The sequence below is a fragment of the Microcaecilia unicolor genome, chromosome 1, assembly GCF_901765095.1.
Source record: "Microcaecilia unicolor chromosome 1, aMicUni1.1, whole genome shotgun sequence".
Classification (NCBI taxonomy): Eukaryota; Metazoa; Chordata; class Amphibia; order Gymnophiona; family Siphonopidae; genus Microcaecilia; species Microcaecilia unicolor.
In genome coordinates this window covers 36979311-37002729 of record NC_044031.1, presented here as the reverse complement: position 1 = coordinate 37002729, position 23419 = coordinate 36979311, and the positions used below count along the sequence as shown (strand labels likewise).

Genomic DNA, 23419 nt, shown 5'->3' with positions numbered 1-23419 from the left:
CAGCTCGGAGCAGCATGCCAGGACTTTTCACGCACACTCGTGCTCGAGAAGTCCCGGCATGCTGCTCAGAGCCGGAAACCGGAGACCTGAGAGACGTGAAAACAATCAACGAAACAACTATCTTTTGCAAATCCCTCAAGACATATTTCTTCAACAAAGCCTACAATGAAAACCCAGAACCTTACTAATCCACCTCTGAAAACCCATCGTCTACTATACCTAATAAATTCCTTCCTTCTTCTCTCTACTTCTTTCCTTAATTAATCTCTGCACAACAATAATTGTACTTGACATCCAGGATTAACTGTGTGTAACAAAACTATGTAAGCCACTTTGAGCCTGCAAATAGGTGGGATAATGTGGGATACAAATGCAATAAATAAATAAATACATAAATAAACAAGCAGCAGAGAGCTGCAGCAAGATATTTATTTGGCTGGTGGGCTCGGCATCCCCACCAGCAAAGTAAAAGGGAGTTCAGGAGGGGGCCAAAGCCAATACTTTGGGAAGCAGTTGTTAAAGTAGCCACAGGGGGGCCCTACTTTAACAATCGACTCCCCAAAATTCTTAAAAACTTTTTAAAAAACAGCTTTTGCGAGCCGGCTCCAGCACACCACTGCAAATGACCCTCTGGATGACATATATGTACAGCCTAAGCTCTTCACTCATGCACAAGACATTTGTGGTACTGCGATCATTAAATATGGTCATAACCTGTGGGTGGTACAGCCACACAGGAAAGTAGAGCCCTTAAACTGAAGAAAACACAGAGCCTGCAGGAGCAACTCAGTATTCCAGTCCGAGGTAACAGAGAGAAACAACCCCCTGCAGCTTCAGGGTATCAGGAAAGGCCAAACCCAGGCGCCAGAAGCAGCAGCAGCTCTGAGCAACATGGCACATAAGACTTGTCAGACCAAAGGAAGCCATTTGCTACAGTTGACTATCACAAGTCACACTGCTAAGCTTGCTAAAGCTTTTTTTTTTTTTCTTGCAGCTTCACAAGTATTGTGGAGGAGTCAGGGGTGGCCTGATCATTAGGCCACCTGAGGCGGGGGCCTCAGGCGGTGCTCTTTAGAAGCGGACAGTGGCAGTGATTTCCATATGCTGCCCTGCCGCCACCAGAACCCGTCTCTTCCCTTTACTGCGGCCGACTGAAGTAACTCCCTGTTTCGCTCAGGCAGCCGCAGTAAAGGGAAGAGGCAGGTGCCAGCAGCGGCAGGGCAGCGTATGGGAAGCACTGCCGGGTTTAGAAAGTCACCATGACCAGGTAAAGCGCCAGGGGGCAGCATCTTGGCTGGGGGGGTGGGGGGGAGCGGCACGCAGGCTCCACTTCAGGCAGCACTTTGGGCCGGCCCTGGGAGGAGTAGCCTAACGGTTAGTGCAGTGGGCTAAGAACCTAGGAAACTGGGCTAACCTTTCATTTCCCCAGGTACAAAAGCTTAGATTGTGAGCCCACTAGGGACAGAGACAGTATATATGTGAATTGTGCCACAGAAAGGCAGTATATCAAATCCATGACCCTTTAATTTGATTTTTTTTCCCCAATACTCTGAAGCTCCTTTTGTACACTCTGAAGATTCAGTAGGATTGGTGGGGAGGGAAGAGAGGGCATTACTTTCCTCCTCTCCTCAATGATATACAAACAGGTAGAAAAATGCTGGAACAGAATTTACACTACACCCAGAAAGATGGAGAGAGAAAGACACCACAACAAGACAGTTACAGAAAGATGAAGATACACCACACCAAAATAGATGATCCAGAAATACAAAGATACACCATATCCAGACAGATACAGACCCAGAGAAACAGACTGTCTTTTCAGTTGGCCCACACTCTGACTGTACTTTTCTCCAGATAAGCTAGCTGAATTTGCCTGGTTGGACCTCTCTCTCTCTCTCTCTCTCTTTTTTGTCTGTGTGTCTCTTAGGTTTGCATGCTCTCTCTGTGCTGAATTTGCCTGGTTGGACATCTCTCAGGTTCGCATGCTGTCTCTCTCTCTTTATCCGTGTGTCTCTCAGGTTCGCATGCTCTTTCTCTCTCTCTTTCTGTGCACAGGCTAGCTGACCATCTAGCACCTCGAATATTGTGTTCAATTCTGGTTGTCGCATCTCAAAAAAGATATAGTGGAATTAGAAAAGGTGCAGAGAAAGGCGACGAAAATTATAAAGAGGATGGGACGACTTCCCTTTGAGCAAAGTGGTTAGGGCTCTTCAGCTTGGAGAAAAGGGGGCTGAGGGGAGATATGATAGAGGTCTATAAAATAATGAGTGGAGTTGAACGGATCGATGTGAAGCATCTGTTTACGCTTTCCAAAAATACTAGGATTAGGGGGCATGCGATGAAGCTACAATGTAGTAAATTTAAAACGAATTGGAGAAAATATTTCTTCACTCAACGTGTAATTAAACTCTGGAATTCGTTGCCAGAGAATGTGGTAAAGGCAGTTAGCTTAGCGGAGTTTAAAAAAGGATTGGATGGCTTTCTAAAGGAGAAGTCCATAGACCATTATTAAATGGACTAGGGGAAAATCCACTATTTCTGGGATAAGCAGTATAAAATGTTTTGTACTTTTTTGGGATCTTGCCAGGTATATGTGACCTGGATTGGCCACTGTTGGAAACAGGATGCTGGGCTTGATGGACATTTGGTCTTTCCCAGTATGGCAATACTTATGTACTTATGTATCTGTCTCTTTCCATTTTCCCCTCCACCCCCATCAGTCCCACACCAAGTTCTCACTTTCTCCTCCATCCTTTCATTTTAATGTTGCATTCCTCGGCCACCCCACCACTGCCATCAGGCTCACCCCATCTTCTAGCATTTACTGGCTATTATGGGGTGGGTCCCTCATTGATCACCCCACTCCTGAAGGGTGGCCTGGCATTTGAGTACCAGCACCTTTTCTGCTAGAAAAAAACACACTGATTAGAGGGAACAGTTCATGGGGGCCCCTTCTTGACTGGGCCTTCCCACAGCACAGAGACTGGCTGGAAGAGGGATGTCCCACGATTCATCTCTGTTACAAAAAGACACAAATGTCTGCTGCTGTATGACCTGCAGTGTGAGGCCAAGGGACAGGATATGGAGTCATACTACTGTGTAATCCACAGTGCCAGGTCCTGGAACAGGAGACAGGGCCCCTACTGCTCTCTGACCTGCAGTGTCTTTTTTTTCTCACTTCAGGGCAAAAACCAGGCGACCTGATTCTGGTTTTTGGATGCCGCTGCTCAGATCTAGACCACATCTACAAAGAAGAGACTCTGGAGGCCAAGGCTCGAGGTGCCTTGACTCAGATTCTGACAGCCTTTTCCCGGGAGCCCGGTACTGTGAAGGTAGGAGACAGGAGGAGCTGTGCTTCCTTAGGTCATGTTTTTCACAATTCAAGTTTGTTTACTATATCACAAATAGATATTCAAAAGGGTTTAACTGGGCCTGGTTAAATCCCGTTGAGCGACCTGGCACCTAACATTCAGCGGCATTTAACAGGTTATATCGCTGAATATCACTGCCATCTCCTAACCGAGGGGTGGGCTGGGAGCAGAGTATGGGTGAAGTGCCTACTTAGCTGGTTAGTGGCAATTTCCTCAGCGACCCTCCAGACCGGTCAAGACGCGTGGGTTATGTACTCCTACCAGCAGAGGGAGACTGAGAAAACACTGAGCTTTGAACACTGACTAAATAACCTGTGCAGTACATACAGTAGCCAGTATTTTCTCAGTCTCAGCAGAGGTAGAAGGACAGCCTGTGCAGTCTTCAATAGTCTGGTGAGGTAGCTTTGATTTTAGGGATTAAGGATTTTGGTTTTCTTTCAGGAGATTTTTATCCTTTAAGTACCCTGTACGTGGCTTGCCAAAAAAAAAAAAAAAGAGTGCTTCGGGGCCCTGGGTCCAGTGGGGCCCAATAGTTCCCCCCTGGGGTGTCACACCTGCTTTGTCGGGTCCCTCCCCCTGTGCTGCTCTCCAGTACTGGGTTAATGGCAGCTTTGTGCCTCGGCTGCTGTCTGTGTACTGCAGCCTTGAGAGCCTTTCAATTTTCAGCTGCCAGACTTGTCTCCTGTCTCTTTAAGGGAGATATATTTATTTATTTAGTACGGAACGAACGGGAGTTCGTTTCCGTCCTAGCAGCGAGAGAGCAGTGTTTCTGGAGCTTGTCTGACATTGGGGCCGGTACGGGGAAGCGCTGGCTTTACCTTTGTAGTTATGGCGGGCAAACTACTCTGTTGTCGCGCGTGCTCGCGCCGGGGCATCGAATCGCCGGGCGGTCAGTGTCAGTTGTGCGGTGAGCCCAAACATTTGGAGGCAGTTCCCCCGGAATTAACCGCGGAAGTCCCGGCGATATCGACGGCCCCTTTAGCAGCGGCAACTCAAGTGGGTCCGGCAGCGGCGCTTTCAGTTTCGGCGGGAACGGCCGCCATTTTGAATTCAGCGCGATCTGCAGAGGCTTCTGTGGTTGAGCCAGTTGCTCCCGTGGGGACACACAAAGTGCCTAATGAGGGTCCAGGAGGGGTTAGCTTTCCTCCAGAGTTTGTATGGACTCTGTTCCAGGCTTGGAAATCGGGCCCCCCCCCAGGGAGTGGAGGGGATTAGTCCCATGCTGCCTAAAAGACCCCGGATAGAGTGGACAGAGGATGAGGAATGTCTGTCTCAGGTGGGCACGGAAGGCCCATTTAGTGATGGGGGAGAGTCTGAGGGGTTTGAGGGTCCGGTAGATCCGGTGGACTCCCTTCCTGGGGAAGATCCCTCAGTAGTTAGGATTTTTCATAGGGATGAGCTTTCGGAGCTCATTGATCAGGTCACAGCTACCCTTAAATTTAATCCTGAGGTGGCTTCAGGTGAATCTGGGCAGGATCCCTTGGTGAAAGGAATTCAGCGTAGAGCACGGACCTTCCCTATGAACAAGGATCTCAGGGAGATGATTAACCAGGAATGGGATTCGCCAGATTCGCCGTGTAAGGTTTCTAAGGCAATGGCGAGACTTTATCCCCTGCCGCAGGAGGATAGGGATTCCCTTAAGGCTCCTACGGTAGATGCAGTGGTTACAGCGGTTACTAAAGCGACGGCTATTCCAGTAGATGGTGGGGCCGCACTCCGTGAACCCCAGGATAGGAGATTGGAAGCATTTCTTAAGCAAAGCTTCGACTTGTCGGCGCTAGCTCTCCAGGCCTCGGTGTGTGGGGGCCTGGTGGCGCGGGCGTGTTTTCGCTGGGCCGAGAAGCTCCTGGATGATCCCGGGGAGTTTGGGACCTCGGGGTTACAGGATTTAGCCAAGTTGGAGATGGGTTCGTCTTTTTTGTCTGACGCACTGTATGATTTGTTGCGTGCGTCGGCTAAAAATATGGCTATGATAGTGGGAGCCCGTAGGGCTCTCTGGTTAAGAGGTTGGGTCGCGGATGCGGCCTCTAAGGCTAAGTTGTGTTCTCTTCCCTTCAAGGGTTCTAGGCTTTTTGGCGAAGAGTTGGATAAGTTAATGAAAGGCCTTAGTGAGGCAAAGGTGCCTCGACTCCCGGATTTTCGTCCCAAGCTGGGAGTTAGGGGTAATTCCTCTCGAGGTAGACTTAGTGAGGCTCGACGGTATAGGCCTGGTAGGTTTAGTGGGGCCTCTAGAGGTAGGTTCTTCCAGCGCACCCAGTCCTTTCGCAGGAGTCGTCGCGGAGGCCGGGGCTCGTTCGGGGGAGGTCAGCCCTCGGGGCGGCTTGCCCAATGAAGGTGTGCGGACCCAGGTTCTGGTGCGTGTAGGAGCTCGGCTGAGTCAGTTTTACCAGAACTGGGTCCACATCACATCAGATCAGTGGGTTCTCGAAGTGGTTCGAGATGGTTATGCCCTGGAGTTCGAGACCTCTCCGCCCGAACGGTTTCTGGAGTCCCCTTGTCACTCGAGGCTCAAGAGAGCAGCAGTATGAGACATGTTGCGTCCTCTTCTCAGACTGGGAGCAGTGGTTTCTGTTCCGCCCGCTCAGCAACGCTCGGGGTGTTACTCAATTTACTTTGTGGTGCCAAAGAAGGAGGATGCCTTTCGGCCTATTTTAGATCTAAAGAGAGTCAATGCAGCGCTCAAAGTTCCCTCTTTTCACATGGAGACGTTGTGGTCGGTCATTGTTGCAGTCCGGCAGGGAGAGTTTCTAACTTCTCTGGACTTGACGGAGGCGTATCTTCACATTCCCATTCGAGTGGCGCACCAGCGTTTTCTTCGCTTTGCAGTTTTGGGGAAGCAATTTCAGTTTTGTGCCCTGTCCTTCGGTCTGGCAACAGCTTCCCGCACCTTTTCCAAGGTCATGGTGGTGGTGGTGGCGGCAGCTTTGCGCCGGCAGGGTATCTTAGTGCACCCGTATCTAGACGATTGGTTGATTCGGGCCAAGTCCCGGGCGGAGAGCGAGGGGGCGACGTCGCGTGTGGTACAGTTTCTCCAGTCACTGGGCTGGGTGGTGAATTTCAGCAAGAGTCAGTTGATACCGTCGCAGGCCCTGGAGTATCTGGGGGTTCTCTTCGATACGAGGTCGGGTCGAGTGTTTTTGCCTCCCCCGAGAATCTGCAAGTTGCAGGACCTGATTCGGCGGTTTCTTGCACTGCCGTCATCGACGGCCCGAGCTTACCTGCAAGTTCTGGGGATGATGGCGGCGACCATAGAGGTAGTTCCTTGGGCCCGAGCGCACATGCGTCAGCTTCAGTCCTCTCTCCTCAGTCGGTGGGCTCCCCTGTCACAGGAGTTGGAGGTACGGCTGCCGATGTCGCCGGTTGTCCGCCGCAGCCTCCGTTGGTGGCTCAGAACTTGCAATCTGGAGAAGGGAATGCCGTTGGAGTCCCCTCAGTGGGTGGTCCTTGTCACAGACGCAAGCCTGCTAGGATGGGGAGCGCATTGTCTCGGTCAGGTAGCGCAGGGGCGGTGGTCCCAGGCGGAAGCAAGGTGGTCCATCAACCGGTTGGAGACTCGGGCCATTCGGTTGGCTCTTCAGAGTTTTCAGTCAATGCTTCTCCACAAGGCAGTCAGAGTGCTCTGCGACAACGCCACAGCCGTGGCCTATGTCAATCGGCAAGGGGGCACAAAGAGTCAGGCGGTCGCGGAGGAGACGGCACTGTTATGCCACTGGGCGGAAGGTCATCTTCAGGCGCTCTCGGCGGCTCATGTGGCCGGGGAGGACAATGTGGATGCAGATTTTTTGAGCCGGCATACTCTGGATCCCGGAGAGTGGTCTCTGCATCAGGCGGTGTTCGTCCGGATTGTGTCGGTCTGGGGTATGCCGGTTATGGATCTGATGGCCACGGCGCTCAATGCCCAAGTCCCAAGGTTTTTCAGTCGTTGGAGAGATCCGCGTGCGGAGGGTCTCGACGCTCTGCTGTTACCCTGGCCGCAGGGATTGCTGTATGTGTTTCCTCCGTGGCCGTTGGTAGGTCGAGTAATTCAGCGCATCGAGCGGCACTCAGGCCGGGTAATTTTGATTGCTCCAAACTGGCCGCGTCGACCGTGGTACGGAGATCTGGTGCGGTTGGCGATCGCGAAGCCCCTTCAGTTGTCGGAAACGGTACTCTTGTGTCAAGGCCCGATAGTTATGCCAGACCCGGCTCGGTTCTCGCTTATGGCTTGGCTCTTGAGAGGCACAGGTTGAGGAAGAAAGGGTTTTCTGCCAGAGTCATTGATACAATGTTGAAGTCCCGCAGAACCTCCACCTCTTTGGCGTATGTTCGCGTTTGGAGATTGTTTGAGCACTGGTGTGCAGAGCGGACGGTGATGCCTTTTCGTTCCTCGGTGGCAGAGGTGTTGGAATTTTTGCAGGATGGTTTGGACAGGGGTCTGGCCTTGGCTACCTTGAAGGTTCAGGTGGCAGCGTTGTCGTGTTTTCGGGGGAAGGTTCAGGGGAAGTCCATTGCTTCTATTCCGGAGGTTGTTCGTTTTTTGAAGGGTGTGAAGTTGTTGTGGCCGCCTCGTTGGCGGTTGGTTCCCCCGTGGGATCTGAATCTCGTTTTAGATGCCTTAGTCAGGCCTCCATTTGAACCTTTGGTTGCGGCTTCCTGCAAAGATCTTTCCTTGAAGGCGGTTTTTCTGGTAGCTATTACCTCAGCTCGGAGAGTCTCGGAATTGCAGGCCTTGTCGTGTAGAGAGCCCTTTCTGTCTTTTTCCAAGGAAAAGGTGTCTTTGAGGCCGGTGCCTTCCTTTTTGCCAAAGGTGGTGTCAGAGTTTCATGTTAATCAGGTCATTTCGTTGCCTGTTTTAGGTAACTTGGCGGGAGATTCGGAACAGCGTCGGCTGGCGAAGTTAGATGTTCGTCGCATCTTGCGGTGTTATCTGTCTAGAACTCAGGAATTCAGAGTGTCGGATCGTTTGTTCGTGCTTCATGGTGGCCCTAAAAAGGGCGCAGCGGCATCCAAGGCGACTATAGCAAGATGGTTGAAGGAGGCGATTGCGTCGGCCTATTTGGTGAAGGGCCGTGAGGTTCCTAAGGGGTTTTCTGCTCATTCTACCAGAGCAGTTGCGGCCTCTTGGGCGGAGAATAGTATGATTCCTCCTTCAGATATTTGTCGGGCGGCGGTTTGGTCTTCGTTGCATTCGTTTGTGAAGCATTATAGGATTGATGTGCATGCGAAGGAAGAGGCGAGTTTTGGAGCAGCAGTGTTGACCTCTGGCCTTCGTAGATCCCGCCTATAAGGTATTTACTGCTTTGGTACGTCCCACGTGTCTTGACCGGTCTGGAGGGTCGCTGAGGAAGGTGAAATTAGATCTTACCTGCTAATTTTCTTTCCTCTAGACCCTCCAGACCGGTCAAGGACCCGCCCAGGTATACTGTAGGCCAGGAGGTAGTTTTTCGGTGAGCATCTCTTGGCAGCTGATGATTGTCATAATTTCAGACTCTTGTTACCAGTTTTTGGTTGGTGTGGGTCTGGTGCAGGTGTGGCGTTGCAGACAGTCCACCTGTGGAAGCACGAATTGACAGTCTCTACAATGCAAATAAAAGAAACAGTGATTGTTCTTGCAGTTGGCGGAAGCCATGTACAGGGTTGCTGGTTAAAGTTCAAGTTGTGTTTTTTGTTACTCTGCTTTGTGAGTGTTATACTGGCTACTGTATGTACTGCACAGGTTATATAGTCAGTGTTCAAAGCTCAGTGTTTTCTCAGTCTCCCTCTGCTGGTAGGAGTACATAACCCACGCGTCTTGACCGGTCTGGAGGGTCTAGAGGAAAGAAAATTAGCAGGTAAGATCTAATTTCACCTTTCAGTCCGTTAATTGGCTAGGTAACTGAATAAAATCAAGACTGCAAAAAGACTGCCCTAACTTATGTGGTGAAATTAACCGGGCACCAATCTGAATATGGTCCAGTGCCTGATTAACTTTCAGGTGACAGCGGATACCCAGATACATAATGCCAGGAGCCTACTGCCGTGGGCTGAATATCGGGTGGAAAATATCTAATCAGAGAACACGTTAAAAGAAAATTATAATGAAGAGAAAAGGGGAGGAGAAACCACATGAGGAGGCCTAAGGTACCACGTAAAATAAACATGGCGAATTGAGTTACTTTAATACACAAAAAGCAGAGCAGTCGTGCAAAAAGAGAGACATGGATAGGGGTGAAACTGCTGCTCAAGTGCAGGAATCCAAGGCAGGGTCATAAGCCATGCTCACTATTTGCTGATGGGAAGGCCTTAGTGGAAGAAAGAAGAGCTTTAAAATTACACTCTGAACTTTCATTCCAGAATTTAAAGAGGTTAATTTCATGCTGAGAGTCCGACAGGGCCCTATCCCTTGGCTGACATGAAAGCTGTGGGAGCAGACAGCAGTCCGGCTCTGACACACCTGGGAACCAAGCTTTTCATTCCCTTTTCTATGGCTTGCAGGTGTGAAATGCTCTTTCTGCTCTTGGATCAGGGTAGAGATCTTTGTAAGCCCCTGTGGCAGAGACCACTCCTGAGGCACAAGATGTAACATTACCAATGATCTCACAAACATCTCCTGTAGCACCTGGACATGGGTTCACCCTGAATCCCCTGGGCACGGTTCTCATGACACTGAGAGAGGACCTGAAGCCTGATGAACCCCATATTGAAAAACTTGTAAAGTGAATAAGATTACTGGATAGTTTATCTGGATCTTCAGCATAATCCAGTGGTGTTCCTTGGTTGGCTGCCACCCGGGGTGGATCGCTGCTATGCACCCCCCCCCCCCAGATACAGTGAGCCCCCCCCCCCCCCCCCCGGGTGCAGTGTTTTCTCCCCTCCCCGGCGCATCGCCTCCAAACATTGCTCTTACCTTCTGGGGTGCTGGTAGCAGCTGCATGGCTGTCGGCTTCGCCGGTTCCTTGCTCCCTCTGCCCCGGAACAGGAAGTAACATCAGAGGGAGCAGGGAACCGGCGGAGCCAACAAGCACACGACTGCTCCCTGCACTCCCCCTGCAGCGTGCACCCGGGACAGACCACCCCCACTGCCCCGCCCTTGGTATGCTGCTGGCATAATCTATCCAGTTAAGTGTGCCATGGTATATCCAGATCAAGGTATCCAAAAGAAATGAGGAATGCTAGAGTCAATAGTCTGTAGGGGTCGGCAATTTTAGGTCAAAGGAATAGCCTAGTGGTTAGTACAGTGGACTGTAGACTAAAGGGCCCTTTTATAAAGGCGCGGTAGGCTCTACGCACGTGCTGCACCCTCCAAAACGCCCCTTGATGGTAATTTCGGATTTGGCGCATGCCCATAATGCCCGGATAAATTATTTATTTTCTATCATGTGCGGCATTAATCGGCAGTTGGTAAGTGCTGACCAGTCACCGCTAGGTCAGGTCTCAGGCTGAAAATGGATGTGCGCTGGTTTCAATTTTAGCGCACATCCATTTTCTGGCCCCTTAAAAAAAGATCCTTTTTCCTAGACATGGTAAAAAATGGTCCAGCACATGCCCAAAAGACAAGCTCGCACTACCGCAGGCCACCTTTTACCGCGGCTTCGTAAAGGACCCCTAAGGAACACAGTTTCAAATCCCACTGTTACTCTATTTGAGTGGAGGAGTAGCCTAATGGTTAGTGCAGCAGACCTTGATCCTTGTGACCTGGGTTCAATTCCCAATTCAGTTCCTTGTGACCTTTGGCAAGTTACTTAACCCTCCATTGCCCCACATACAAAAACTTAGATTGTGAGCCCTGTGTACATCTATAGAAGTTATTAGTAGTAGTGACAGTAGGTGGGCTGAATTCAGCCTGGATGTTCAGTAACAGGCTGTGTCTAGGTACTGGCATTTAATACCTGGGTCAGTGCAGCTACCTGGAAATTACCCAGGCACTGGTTGATATTCAGACCAGTGCCAGGGAGCTTGGTGCCGTGGGTAAAGTTAGAACAGTCTGCTTTACTTACCCAGTTAGTGGACTGAACATCACTGCTGCAGCAGTCTGAGGAGATAATCAGCAGTGCTGCCTAATTAAGTGCCACTGAAAATCCCTTCCCAGGCGGTTCATCCTGGTTTAACCAGGAGCCTCTCCTGCCCGGTTAACCCCTTTTGAATATTGGGCTTGCTGTTTGTGTGAACCAACTTGTCTGTACAGATTTAAACTATAAAATGATCAATATGACGCTATCCAGATAAATGTTAGGCTGCCCTCACCACACCCCCAGCCCTGCTTCTTTTATGTACAGTTTTCATGCAGAGTTACCCAGTCAAAGGGAGATATTTTTAAATGGTCAGGTTTATAGGGTGAAAGCTGATTGTAGTTGAATATCAACCTGAAGGGAATTAGCGCTCCCTTAGCCCTATTCGGTTCTGTGCTACCCACAGTTCCTTGTAACGTGATTCTCTCTCATACACACACCAAACTCCCATGGCAGCCCTGTCCCAGCTCTCTCTCTCTTTTCATCTGCAGACCTACGTGCAGGATATCTTGAAGACCACCCTGGCATCGCAGGTGTATAAGCTGCTATGCCAGAGCGAGGGACACATGTACACCTGTGGTGATGTCACCATGGCGACAGACGTGCTGCAGACGGTCCAGCTCATCCTGATGGCAGAGGGAGACATGAGCGTCACGGAGGCTGGAGATTACATTGGACAGCTTCGGGTGAGTCAGCAACAGCCTCCCTTATGCTTAGTGCTTCTGCTTCCCCCGTGGTTTTTTCCTGTCTCTTCCACAATGCCTTCTCTCTCGCTCTCTCTCTCTTTCTATGTTATCCTCTGTGGTCTCTCCCTGACACCTCAATAGCCCCTCTCTCTGCATTTGTTCGTCTCTAGCCCCTGCAGTCTTGCCCTGATATTATTATTATTATTATTATTAACATTTGTATAGCGCTACCAGACGCACGCAACATAGAGAGACATATCTACAGTCTATCTCTGTGTCTCTGTTTGTTTGTTTTTTTACTCTTTGGGACTCTGTTCTTCTCCTCTCTGCCTCTGCTCTTCTCCAAGCCCTGCAGTCAGGATTCTCTGTTCTAAGTCCTGGGTCTTGCAACCCTAGCAGCAGGTGCAGTGTTCTGCATGTCTGAGTTCACAGTGCCCTCTGGTGGACATTCTAGTGGAGTGGAGGAGTAGCCTAGTGCTTAGAGATGCAGGCTTAGAACTAGGGAGGTGCATTTGTTTGAAACAACATGAGAAATGTCAGTGACATTTTCCATATTGTTTTGTGCCATTTGAATTTGTGTACGCTAGAGGAAAGGAGGAATAGGGTTGATATGATACAGACCTTTAAATAGCTGAGAGGTATTAATATACAAACAAATCTTTTTCAAAGCCAGGAAAGTGGTAAACTAGAGGACATGAGGTTGCAGGGTCTGTGCTGGGACCGCTGCTTTTTAACATATTTATAAATGACCTAGAGATGGGAGTAACTAGTGAGGTAATTAAATTTGCTGATGACACAAAGTTATTCAAAGTAGTTAAATCGCGGGACGATTGTGAAAAATTACAAGAGGACCTTACGAGACTGGGAGTCTAAATGGCAGATGACTTTTAATTTTTTTTTATTAACTTTTATTTTACATTCAGTCATTACAACTAAAATGTCAGAAAAAGCAAATATCATAAAGTAAATTCACAATTTGAGGAAATAAATCACATTCTTTTAGACCACAATATAAAGTCGAGGCAAGATACAAGGAAAATTTTTTTTAAAGGAATATATATAACAAATAATGTCCTAAGAGCGGTAGCACGCAATATTCTCACAGCCGGATATCAGCGATAAGCCTATTGAACATTCAGGTTTGAGTTCTACTATTCTCTCTAGAACTAATGAAAAGTTTCATTTTGAGGGGATCAAGAAACATGTAAGTTACTGAATCAAGAGATACAATGCAGCGACATGGAAATTTTAACACAAATAAAGCACCTAAAGCCACTACTCTAGGCCTAAGCCTCATAAATTCTCGTCTCCGCAATTGAGTCTCTTTATTTAAATCCGGATAAATACGAACTTGTTCCCCAAGAAATTTTTCATTTAAATGTTTAAAATACAGTTTGAAAACATTATTTCTATCAAGTTCCATCGCAAATGAAACCAAAAGGGTTGTTCTCTCTGTCACAGTGTCTAATGAATTCTCCAAAAAGTCAGTCAGGTTTCCAAGCGGATTCTGAGCAGCTTGTTGGGTTGATCTCTTAATCCCAGTTAGATATTGAAGTTTATTAATAGAAGGAAAAGCTTCAGTTGGAATTTTTAATATTTCCAGAAAGTATTTACGAACCATATCTATAGGTAAAGTCAGGGGTGCTTTAGGAAAGTTTGTAAAACGTAAGTTATTTTTCCTCCCCTGGTTATCAAAAAATTCAAGTTTTCTTCTCAATATTTCTCTCTTTGGAGATTTCACCCGCAAACGACTGTAGATTAGAAAGTTCCACCTTTAAGCTTCCAATTTGATTCTCTTGACCCTGTATTTTTTCCATTATATTTTGTTGTGATTGTTTCAAATCAGTAATTTCTATAGAAAAGGAATTAGTTACCTTTAGTGAGTAGGGAATTCATCCCCTGAATCGCGTCCCATAGGGAATCCAGGGTCACCACAGCTGGTCTTAACATCTCCGCTCGCTCTACGGATGTAGACCCCGAAAGCGTGGGGGTCGAGGTAGCAATAACCCTCCAGGTCGATTTTCCTGCTATCGGGGTAGAGATAGTTGAGGTACCTCCTTGGGACAAGTTGTTTCTCTCCTCTTCGGGAACAACCGTACCTGCCTCAGCAATAATACTACTTCCGGGTCGCGGAGGCGCTGTATTTTCTGGCGGGCTCAGTGAGACCGCTCCATCGCTGTGACCCACCGAAACCTCAGCGGGTCGATCCGAAGAGAGTAATTGCACAGCCTGCGGGAGGAGACCGACTTGCTCCAAGGTGAGTTGCCGAGGAGTGGGAATCTTTCCAGGTATCGAGGAGGACACATCCCTGGGTTTCCCCTTCCTTTTCCCCATTATCCGGGGTAGGGTTACCTCACCAGCAACAAATCGCCTCAGGAAGTCAGGAACTCACTCGAATGCGTCCGCTCCTAATCCACCATCTTGCCAAGTATCAGATGACTTTTAATTTGAGCAAGTGCAAAGTGATGTATGTGGGAAAGAGGAACCCGAATTATAGCTACGTCATGCAAGGTTCCACGTTAGGAGTCACAGACCAAGAAAGGGATCTAGGTGTCGTCGTCGATGATACGTTGAAACCTTCTGCTCAGTGTGCTGCTGCAGCTAAGAATGCAAATAGAATGTTAGGTATTATTAGGAAAGGAATGGAAAACAAAAATGAGGACGTTATAATTCCTTTGTATCGTTCCATGACCGCACCTCGAATATTATGTTCAATTCTGGTCGCTGCATCTCAAAAAAGATATAGTGGAATTAGAAAAGGTGCAGAGAAAGACGACGAAAATGATAAAGGGGATGGGACGACTTCCCTATGAGGAAAGGCTAAAGCGGCTGGGGCTCTTCAGCTTGGAGGAAAGATGACTGAGGGGGAGATATGATAGAGGTCTATAAAATAATGAGTGGAGTGGAACGGGTAGACGTGAAGCATCTGTTTACGTTTTCCAAAAATACTAGGGGGCATGCGATGAAGCTACAAAGTAGTAAATTTAAAACAAATTGGAGAAATGTTTTCTTCACTCAATGTGTAATTGAAGTCTGGAATTTGTTGCCAGAAAATGTGGTAAAAGCAGTTAGCTTAGCAGAGTTTAAAAAAGGTTTGGGTGGCTTCCTAAAGGAAAGGTCCATAGACCATTATTAAATTGGACTTGGGGAAAATCCACTGTTTCTGGGATAGGCAGCATAGAATGTTTTGTACTTTTTTGGGATCTTGCCAGGTATGTGTGACCTGGATTGGCCACTGTTGGAAACAGGATGCTGGGCTTGATGGACCTTTGGTTTGTCCTAGTATGGCAATACTTATGTACTTATGGTAATAGGAGAAACATCAGGAAATACTTTTTTGGGTGAGGGTGGCTGATGCCTGAAATATCTTCTCAGTGGAGATAGTGAGACAAAAACAGTGACAGAATTTAAAAATGCATGAGATAAACATAGAGGATCCCTAAATAGGATGGAATAAAGCAATAAAGAGGCATATTTTCAAAGCACTTTGGGAGGCTAAGTTCCATAGGTTTCTATGGAACTTTGGGAGGCTAAGTGCTTTGAAAATGAGCTTGATAGTGTCCTTCACACTTCAAGCAGGATTTAGAGGGGTGTAACCTGTACTGAGTGGCAGGCACAACTCTTAACTACCTTATTGGGCAGACTTGCTGAACCATCCAGGTCTTTATCTGCCGTCACTATGTTACTTTGAAATGACAGGAAAACCTGAAATTTCGGAGTTTTTCTGTGTCATTAATAGTGCACACTTGAAAGCTTTCTACCCATCAACTTTGGATACTGACTGTTTCTCCTTCATCTTTTTCTATTTAAAAAAATGTCTCTATCTTGTGCCTACCATATATTTGAATATTTGTAAGGCCGCACAGAAACACAGTGGCAGTGATTGGATCTCACTGCCCAGAATTCTCTTTGCTCCGTAGTAAGAAGGGTGGGCTTTTGTGCTGGTGGTATTTAAATAATAAACAGAAATCCTGCACTACAAATCAGAAGCCTGGATATTTGTTGGCTTGAACCTCATTAAAATACCAAAACCTCCTTTCTTGTTATCTGAGAGATTTTAAACTCCTTTTTCTCTTCAGGATCAGAACCGATACCATGAGGATATCTTTGGCATCACGCTCCGAACACAAGAGGTGACTTCTAGGATCCGTTCCCAGTCCTTCTCCTTACAGGAGAAGCGAGAGATCTAAGGAAGATCTTCACCTCAGCATCCTCGCTGTCCCTCCTACATAAGCAAAATGGCTGCTTTTCCTCCTTTCACACTCTTTCATTTTCCCTTCTTTCCCCCCTCACCCTTCCTTTCTGCTTCTAGAACGTCCCCTAATCTTTTTTTCCTCTGGTCTCCCTGTCCATCTCTCTCCTTCCATTTTCTGCAACATCCTTTCTTGCCCCCTTTTCCCCTGAATCTTTCTGACTCATTTTCCCCTTCCTGGGAAAGCTGGAGAAGTGTGACGGTGGTGGACTATTAAATCTTAATCCCACTTGTGTGCCTGCTGTGGGAGAGATTGGAGGTGGATTCTCTGTTGAGTGCCTGGGCTTTCCGTCTACAGTTCTTCAGCTGCCAGCTGAGGTGTAGGAGACTGAGCAAGCTTTGGAAGAAATGCTGACTGAAAAGGCCCTTGTGTTATAAAGTTAGGAGTTCCACCTGCTGAAGGCCATGATTAAACCCTGGATACTTAGTCCCAACTGCTGAGGTCCTGTTCACTATGAAGCCTGCTTACTGAGAACACCCCTCATGTTTTTGAACTGTGTACTGCTGTTCAGTTACAGAAACTCTCTTAAGACAACACAAGAGGGAGAGAAAACGATTCTGTTATAAGCTGTTTTTAATCATGAAGAGAGATGGCTATTTCCATTTTTGTTTTGTAAAATATATTTTTATCATTCTTTTGTGTGCTGTGAAGTTCTTTCTCCATCCCTCCTAAACATCTCATACTGTGTGTTGTCATTGGAGTTGATTTTCCCTCTGCCTTATGGGTTTCAGATACAAAAGGCTAATGCCTCACAGTATGACACCAGCGCATTGGTTGAGGCTGGTGTAATGCCCCTCCCTGGCCCTATACACAGCTGTAAAGAGACAGATCTGAGTTTGGGAGGCCACAGTCATTTTAGATGTTCCCTCCTGTATCTTGCCAGAGTGCCTTTACAATAAATAACATACAATTTATTTTAGCTATATCTGTCCATCTCCTGGAACAAGTAACTAAAGTCACCAGAAATGAAAAAATTACCGGTAGTTTTGTTTTTTTTATATCTTTGAGTCAGAACAGAAGCTACAGTGTACAACAGGGCCGCCAAGAGACTGGGCCAGGCCCGGGACAAGGCTGCCCCCGGGGCCTCCCCCACCCGAGGTCGCTGGGCCCTCTCTCCACCCCCGGGCCCTCTGCACTGACCTTAAGCGCCTCACCTTCGAAAGCGCAGCAAGCAGCGGCAGACCACTCCTTCCTTCCGTGTCCCGCCCTCGCGGAAGTTACGTCAGGCAAGGGCGGGACATGGAAGGAAGGAGTGGTCTGCTGCTGCTTGCTGCGCTTTTGAAGGTAAGGCGCTTAAGTTCAATGCCAGGGAGCGACAGGGCGGGCTGAACTGCGGCGGCGGTGCTGCCCCCCCCCCCCCCCGGTGGCCCAGGGAATTTTGTCCCCCCTGTCCCCCCCTCTCGGCGGCCCTGGTGTACAACTACCAACAGATTGCACAAAACATGACATGCCCTGTGTAGTGCACTGCATCAACAAAAAAAACCCTGGGCTAACTGCCAGACAACCATGCTAGAGCTATAAATCCCAGCTTAAGAAACACTATCTGAACTCAGCATCTTGGAGTTAGTGAGATGTGGAGATCAGGGGTGGGGAAGGGGGGAGGAAGGCGATAAATATAAGAAAGGTTTTATGAATTCTGTTAGAGCAAACAATTTATAATACCACACTCCAAACCCCATCCTTGTATGTGAAAAACATTTTTTTTAAGTTACAGAAGTTCAAACATGTAATTTTTACAGACTGCTTATGGCCCCATGACATGAAAAATCAGCCCTTCTCAACATTTTGGATCTGTTACTTTAGTCACCTTTTCCCAGAGATGGTCGCATATGTCATTCAGGGTAAAAGAGGCAAAGTACATATTGAGGGAAATGTTTAGAGGTTTAGAAAGGTTAGCTTGTGGGCTGGCCTACAGAAGTCCTCAAATCCTGGCCTTGGTAGAGGCAGCATTCATAAACCATGAGGAGGGAGCAAGTCTCAAGTCATTGAAATGACACCTAATGTCTGACTAGTCAGAAGGATAAAGAGGTGAAATGGAAGGAGACAGAAAACAGCAAATGACTTAGGACAGCAGGAGATTCACAGAATAAGTTGAGATTAGAAGTGGAAGAGGCAAACAAGAATGAAGAGAAAAACAGGCTGTGAATTACCTTATACATCAGGGTGCCAAGTTTGATCAACTTATTGGGAAGGGGAGGAAAACTGAGGCTGTGAATTACCTTATACATCAGGGTGCCAAGTTCGATCAATGTATTGAGAAGGGGAGATGGGCACAGTATGGGATACACCTGAAGATTCCAGATACATAGTTCTGGAGAGGGCAGTTGGCTGGAATTCAGAAACTGATTTGCAGAGTTTAAAAAGAGTAGCATGAACAATGGTATGAAGATGTGGCATGAGTCTGAAGAAAAGAGATTTTGAAGTTTGAGAATGCTGAGGAGGAGCTAATGACAACAGAGTGGTGGCAGAGCCTTTGCTGTCCTTCTTCCTGTCGAGGTGTTCTGATCACTGTAACTCTGACTGAAATGAGTTAGCCATTGTTGGCCAACATTAGGAGGCAATAAATTGATGGCATCAGACTCTTATCTTTTTGTTTCCCATCAGTTCCACAAACTCCCCCTGCCTGATTGAATCAGTTGCCGATGTCCAAGCAGGTGACCACTCTTGTCCAATCCATTGAGTACTCACTTAAGTAGAAAGATGTGGCCAGGTCTCTCTGGAAACCACCATACTCTCCAAAGACTCGGTCAATGATGCTCTATGTGATGGCAGAAGAGATTAGTGCACTAGGTTGAATAGTGTCCTCAAAAAACGATCAATGGGTCCATGGAAGCTGGTACAGGTGTTAAGGGAAAACCTGTAACTTGCATTTCCTCCACTGCTAATCGAGATGGCAATAGAAGAAAGGCAGGGCCTGAATCTGGAGCAGCAGATTAGCAGCCTGAGATATGGCCACGTCGAATCTAAACATTTCCCTTGCTGATCAGTTCAGTTTAATTTCCTAAATTCATAAAGTGGCCAAATTGAAACAAAGTAACAAAATCCCCCTCAGTAAACTAGTAAATAAACTCAATATACCTGAAAAATGATTTTTGTGTGCTCATAACAGCAATAAAGGTGGCAAGCCATCAGGTATAAACTGCCACCATCGACTGTGTTTTTTTTAATCATCGCACCTTTTCATTAAAAAAAAAAGTGTCCCAATTCTTCAAAAAACAAATATAGTCAACCAGTGACAATTCACACATGTCCACAGAACCAAAGAAATCTTTACTTTTCGAGAAAGTGATGTCACTCGGCTTGATGGCAGCCTGATTCTTTTCCTCTAGCCCGCTCTTCAGCTAATCCCTTCTCCTCTGCACATTTTCTAGCATTTCTTTCTTTGCAAGTTACGGGTATTAGTGACAGAAAACGGCAATAATGAGTAAAGCTGTTCCTAACTCTGGGAAAGCAGTGAAGACTCTCGACACCCGCTAAGCAGACAAGCCGCCATGTGACCTCGATCCCGCCACCCAAATCGGACTCCGACTCTGCCCTTTCAGGGGAAGACTCGCTATGAGGTGCTGGGGATTCGATTCAATGGCCTAAAAAACGCTGTTGAGTTACTTTGCTGAAATAGAAGACAAAAGCAAGGCTTCTAGAGTGGACTTCATGGAGCGAATTGATCAGTTGAGTGCCGACATGTGCGATTTGGGAGGTCAGGTGGCACAATTGGAAGCGAGAGTGGATGAGCACTCTAAGTGCTTCGCAGACCCGGATATCTAAGCTGTTCGAGCACCATGAGGATGTATTTTATAAATTGGATGATCTGGAAAATAGAGGCCGCAGCTTTTTAATAACAAGGCTGAGGTGGATACCTTGCAGTTTGAACGAGTGCGCAGAGCGTTGGGCAGACCAAGAGAATCTGCTCCTAGAGATATTGTGGTGTGCTTTTTAAGCTATACAGACAAGGAATTGATTCTAACCAAAGCTCAACAGCACACTCAGCTAATGTACAATTGAGTGGTTTCATGCGGTGGATCATAAATTATGGGTTTATCTTGAACAATATTTGCTAGGTCCTCCTCGGTTGAGACATTTAATTTGGCTTCCAGTGAAGCATAGGGGACTGGTTGGACAGTTACCTCCCACAGTGTTGACCACTTTCCACTATTGGGATTTTTTACTACTACATACTTTTGCAACATACTTCAATTATTGCAAACCCATTGTTTCTACCAGGTATGGGGGTTAGTCCATTTATTCCATGGGCTCAGGTGGGTTTGGCCATCTGGGGGCAGTTGTATGATGAGGAGTAATTTGTTTGAGACTATTTTGGAGGATTATCGGCTTCACCCTAGTAACCGTTATGTTTATGCTCAGTTGAAGCACTTTTTGCAGATTCCGGCATATAGGACGTGTATTTTGAGAGAGGACTCTTACTTAGATTTGTGTGGACTCCTGGAGTACTTAGGGGCTTATCACGTGCCTTTATGGGTTTCTGGCCAGGCGTATTAAAATATATACTCTCCATAGGGTGAATTGGGAAAAAGAACTGGGTGTTATAATATCTGCAGATGATTGGTTGGTTATGGAGAGAGCGCTCTTAAAATCCTCTCTGGCTGTTTCCTTAAAGAACGCAATTAAGATATTTTACCGTTGGTACCTTACTCCAGCGAGATTACATCATATGTTTCCTAATGAATTTTTTGCTGGCGGGGATGTTTCATGCAGGGGACTATGGGGTCACATCTGGTGGTCATGTCCCAAAGCTCAGGCTTACTGGAGGGCAGTCCAGTGTCATCTCCAGGTATGGTTGGGTAGACTGGTACAGTGGCATCCAGCTATATTTTGGTTGGGTAGGAAACCAATTGGTCTTACTCTCCTGCAGTCATTGCTAGTTTGCCAAGCTCTGATGCAGCTCACCTTAATTTGGCAAAGCATTGGAAAGCGCATACCGTTCCTTCTTTGGTACACTGGATTTCTAAATTGTGGTACATTTGTGAGATGGAACGCCTGACAGCTGTGAAACGGAAAACTTTGTCCAAGTGGGAATTGCTGTGGAAACCCTTTTTGAATGCTTGTTCTGCTTGAGGGAGGGGCAGTTTCTTAACTCGTTTTTCATTTTAATTTTGAGGGGTTTTTTTTTTGGGGGGGGGGGCTTTGTGGAATAGTGGGTAGGAACAGTTACAAGCCGATATGTATACTGGGAAGGTTAAGGGGGGGGGGTTCTTTATTGGGGGGGAGGAAACTTATTTGGTTAAAACAAGGAGGCTGGCTACAGTTTTCATTACTTATATTGAGCTGTACAGGTTTATGCATGTTACTTTTCTATATTGTATGTTTAAATGACTTAGTTGTAACCTGGTTTTTCAAGAAACAGCTTCTACATACAAAAAAAAAAAAAAAAGACATCTTTTCTTATCTGAAAACATTGATTTAAACCCTATGGAGAGATCCATTTTGCATTGAAATCGTCACAACTTTTGAAGTCTCACAGATAACTCTTTTGAATTTAATTCTTCTGCTTGTTCTAGAACAGGGTTGTCCAACCTGTCCTCAATCCAGTCAGATTTTCCCCAATGAATATGCATGAGATCTATTTGCATGCAGGGAAATCCTGAAAACCCAGCCTGGCAAGGGCCAAGGTTGGACACTCCTGTTCTAGAGGTTTGTATATTACTCAGTGTGCATGGAAGGTAACCAGCGGTGCCTCCTCCCTTCCTCACAGCTCACTGCATTTGAGGTATATTAGGCCACTGCTCCTGCTCTGATTGGTTGCACAGGAACAGCTTCCTTCTGTCCTAATTAGTGATCAGAATTGCACACCCTATTACTATTCTGTGAAGTTCTTTCAGAACTTGTCTCAGCTCTTTCTCAGCATCAGACAGGTAGTGGATCTTCCAGAGAAGTACTACCACCATCACAAGGGAAACATACACATAAGCTATGGAAGAACGCCAAAGTTCTGGAGCCACTGCTGTAAATTCAGCGTTCCTCAACCTTTTCAAGGGGAAGACATACCTACATTAATACAAACGCTGTATAACATTAACCTCTATTGAACAGGTAGTGTGCACATGGAGAGGATCTATATGGCGAAGCAATGAGCTACGGCAGCACAGAAAACCCCATCTCAGTGGTGTAGCCAGACCCAGTAATTTAGATGGGCCCAGAGTTAACTTAGATGGGCCCTTCCATGCCACATCCCCACCCCAGATGTAAAAAAAAAAAACAAATTATAGAATTTGTTTTCACCAACTTCACATCAACATCTCTCCTCCATGGCATCCCAGCACCTGCCCACCCGTCACTGAACTCCTTCCTCCCCAGTGTCCCAGTGGAGAGATTCATTATTACTGCCTGCACCAGCCCCACAGGCTTCCATCGGCTGAGTCCCACCCTCGCTGACATCATTTCCTGTCTGGTGGGACCTGGCACAGGCAGAAATAATGAATCACTACAGGCAACGGGGGATGCCTGTAAGGGTCACCGGGAAGGGTTGGGGTTCAGCAGCAGGTGGGCAGATGCCGGGATGCCACAGAGGAGAAGAGATGTTGATGTGAAGTGCTGCCACTGGGTGAGCCTGAGCCAAGAATGGGTGGGCCTGTGTCCACCCAGGCCTACCCATAGTTATGCCACTGTTCTCTCTCTCTTCCAAGTTTTAAAACAGGGGGGGGGGGAGAGGGACAGTAGAGGCACACATGGGACCCTCGCAAGGAAGCAGCCTTCCAGTGGATTTTCAAATTAAATAATGTGCACTGGCAGCTTCCTCACATCGCCAGCTATAAGTGAAAATGGTTAAATCTCTTCACAAAGATACGTTACTGTTTTAATGTGGAAAAAGTGTGCTGTTTACCACAGGCCCTGTTATTTTTAAAGGGCCATATTCACTAAGAACACACCTTTACTACATTGAAACAATCTTTACGAATTAGGGTGAATAAGAAAAAGACAGATATGCATATATCAAATGCAAGGGTATTAGGGGCCCTAGGCAAGCCTTCGGCTTCGCACTCTCCCCACACACACTTTAATTAACTTTTATTACCTAGGCCCCCTTGAGATTTTAATAACAAATCTACAATCATGACCACCCCAACAACACTCCTCACAGAACAATCCGATACACACATAATTGGACTTCAGTAGTAACACGG

At 47.1% G+C, this 23419-nt stretch overlaps 2 protein-coding genes across 2 annotated transcripts in view; one reads left to right on the top strand and one right to left on the bottom strand.

The window, feature by feature from the left end:
- NOS3 (nitric oxide synthase 3) overlaps window positions 1–16914 on the top strand; it is a 235114-nt gene extending 218200 nt beyond the window's left edge. Inside the window, 3 exon segments of the mRNA XM_030195595.1 lie at window positions 3187–3335; window positions 11833–12027; window positions 16107–16914. Coding sequence (XP_030051455.1) covers window positions 3187–3335; window positions 11833–12027; window positions 16107–16217 — 455 coding nt within the window. The 3' untranslated portion in view covers window positions 16218–16914.
- ATG9B (autophagy related 9B) overlaps window positions 1–23419 on the bottom strand; it is a 250985-nt gene that overhangs the window by 47827 nt on the left and 179739 nt on the right. The gene's annotated exons all lie outside the window — the stretch shown is intronic.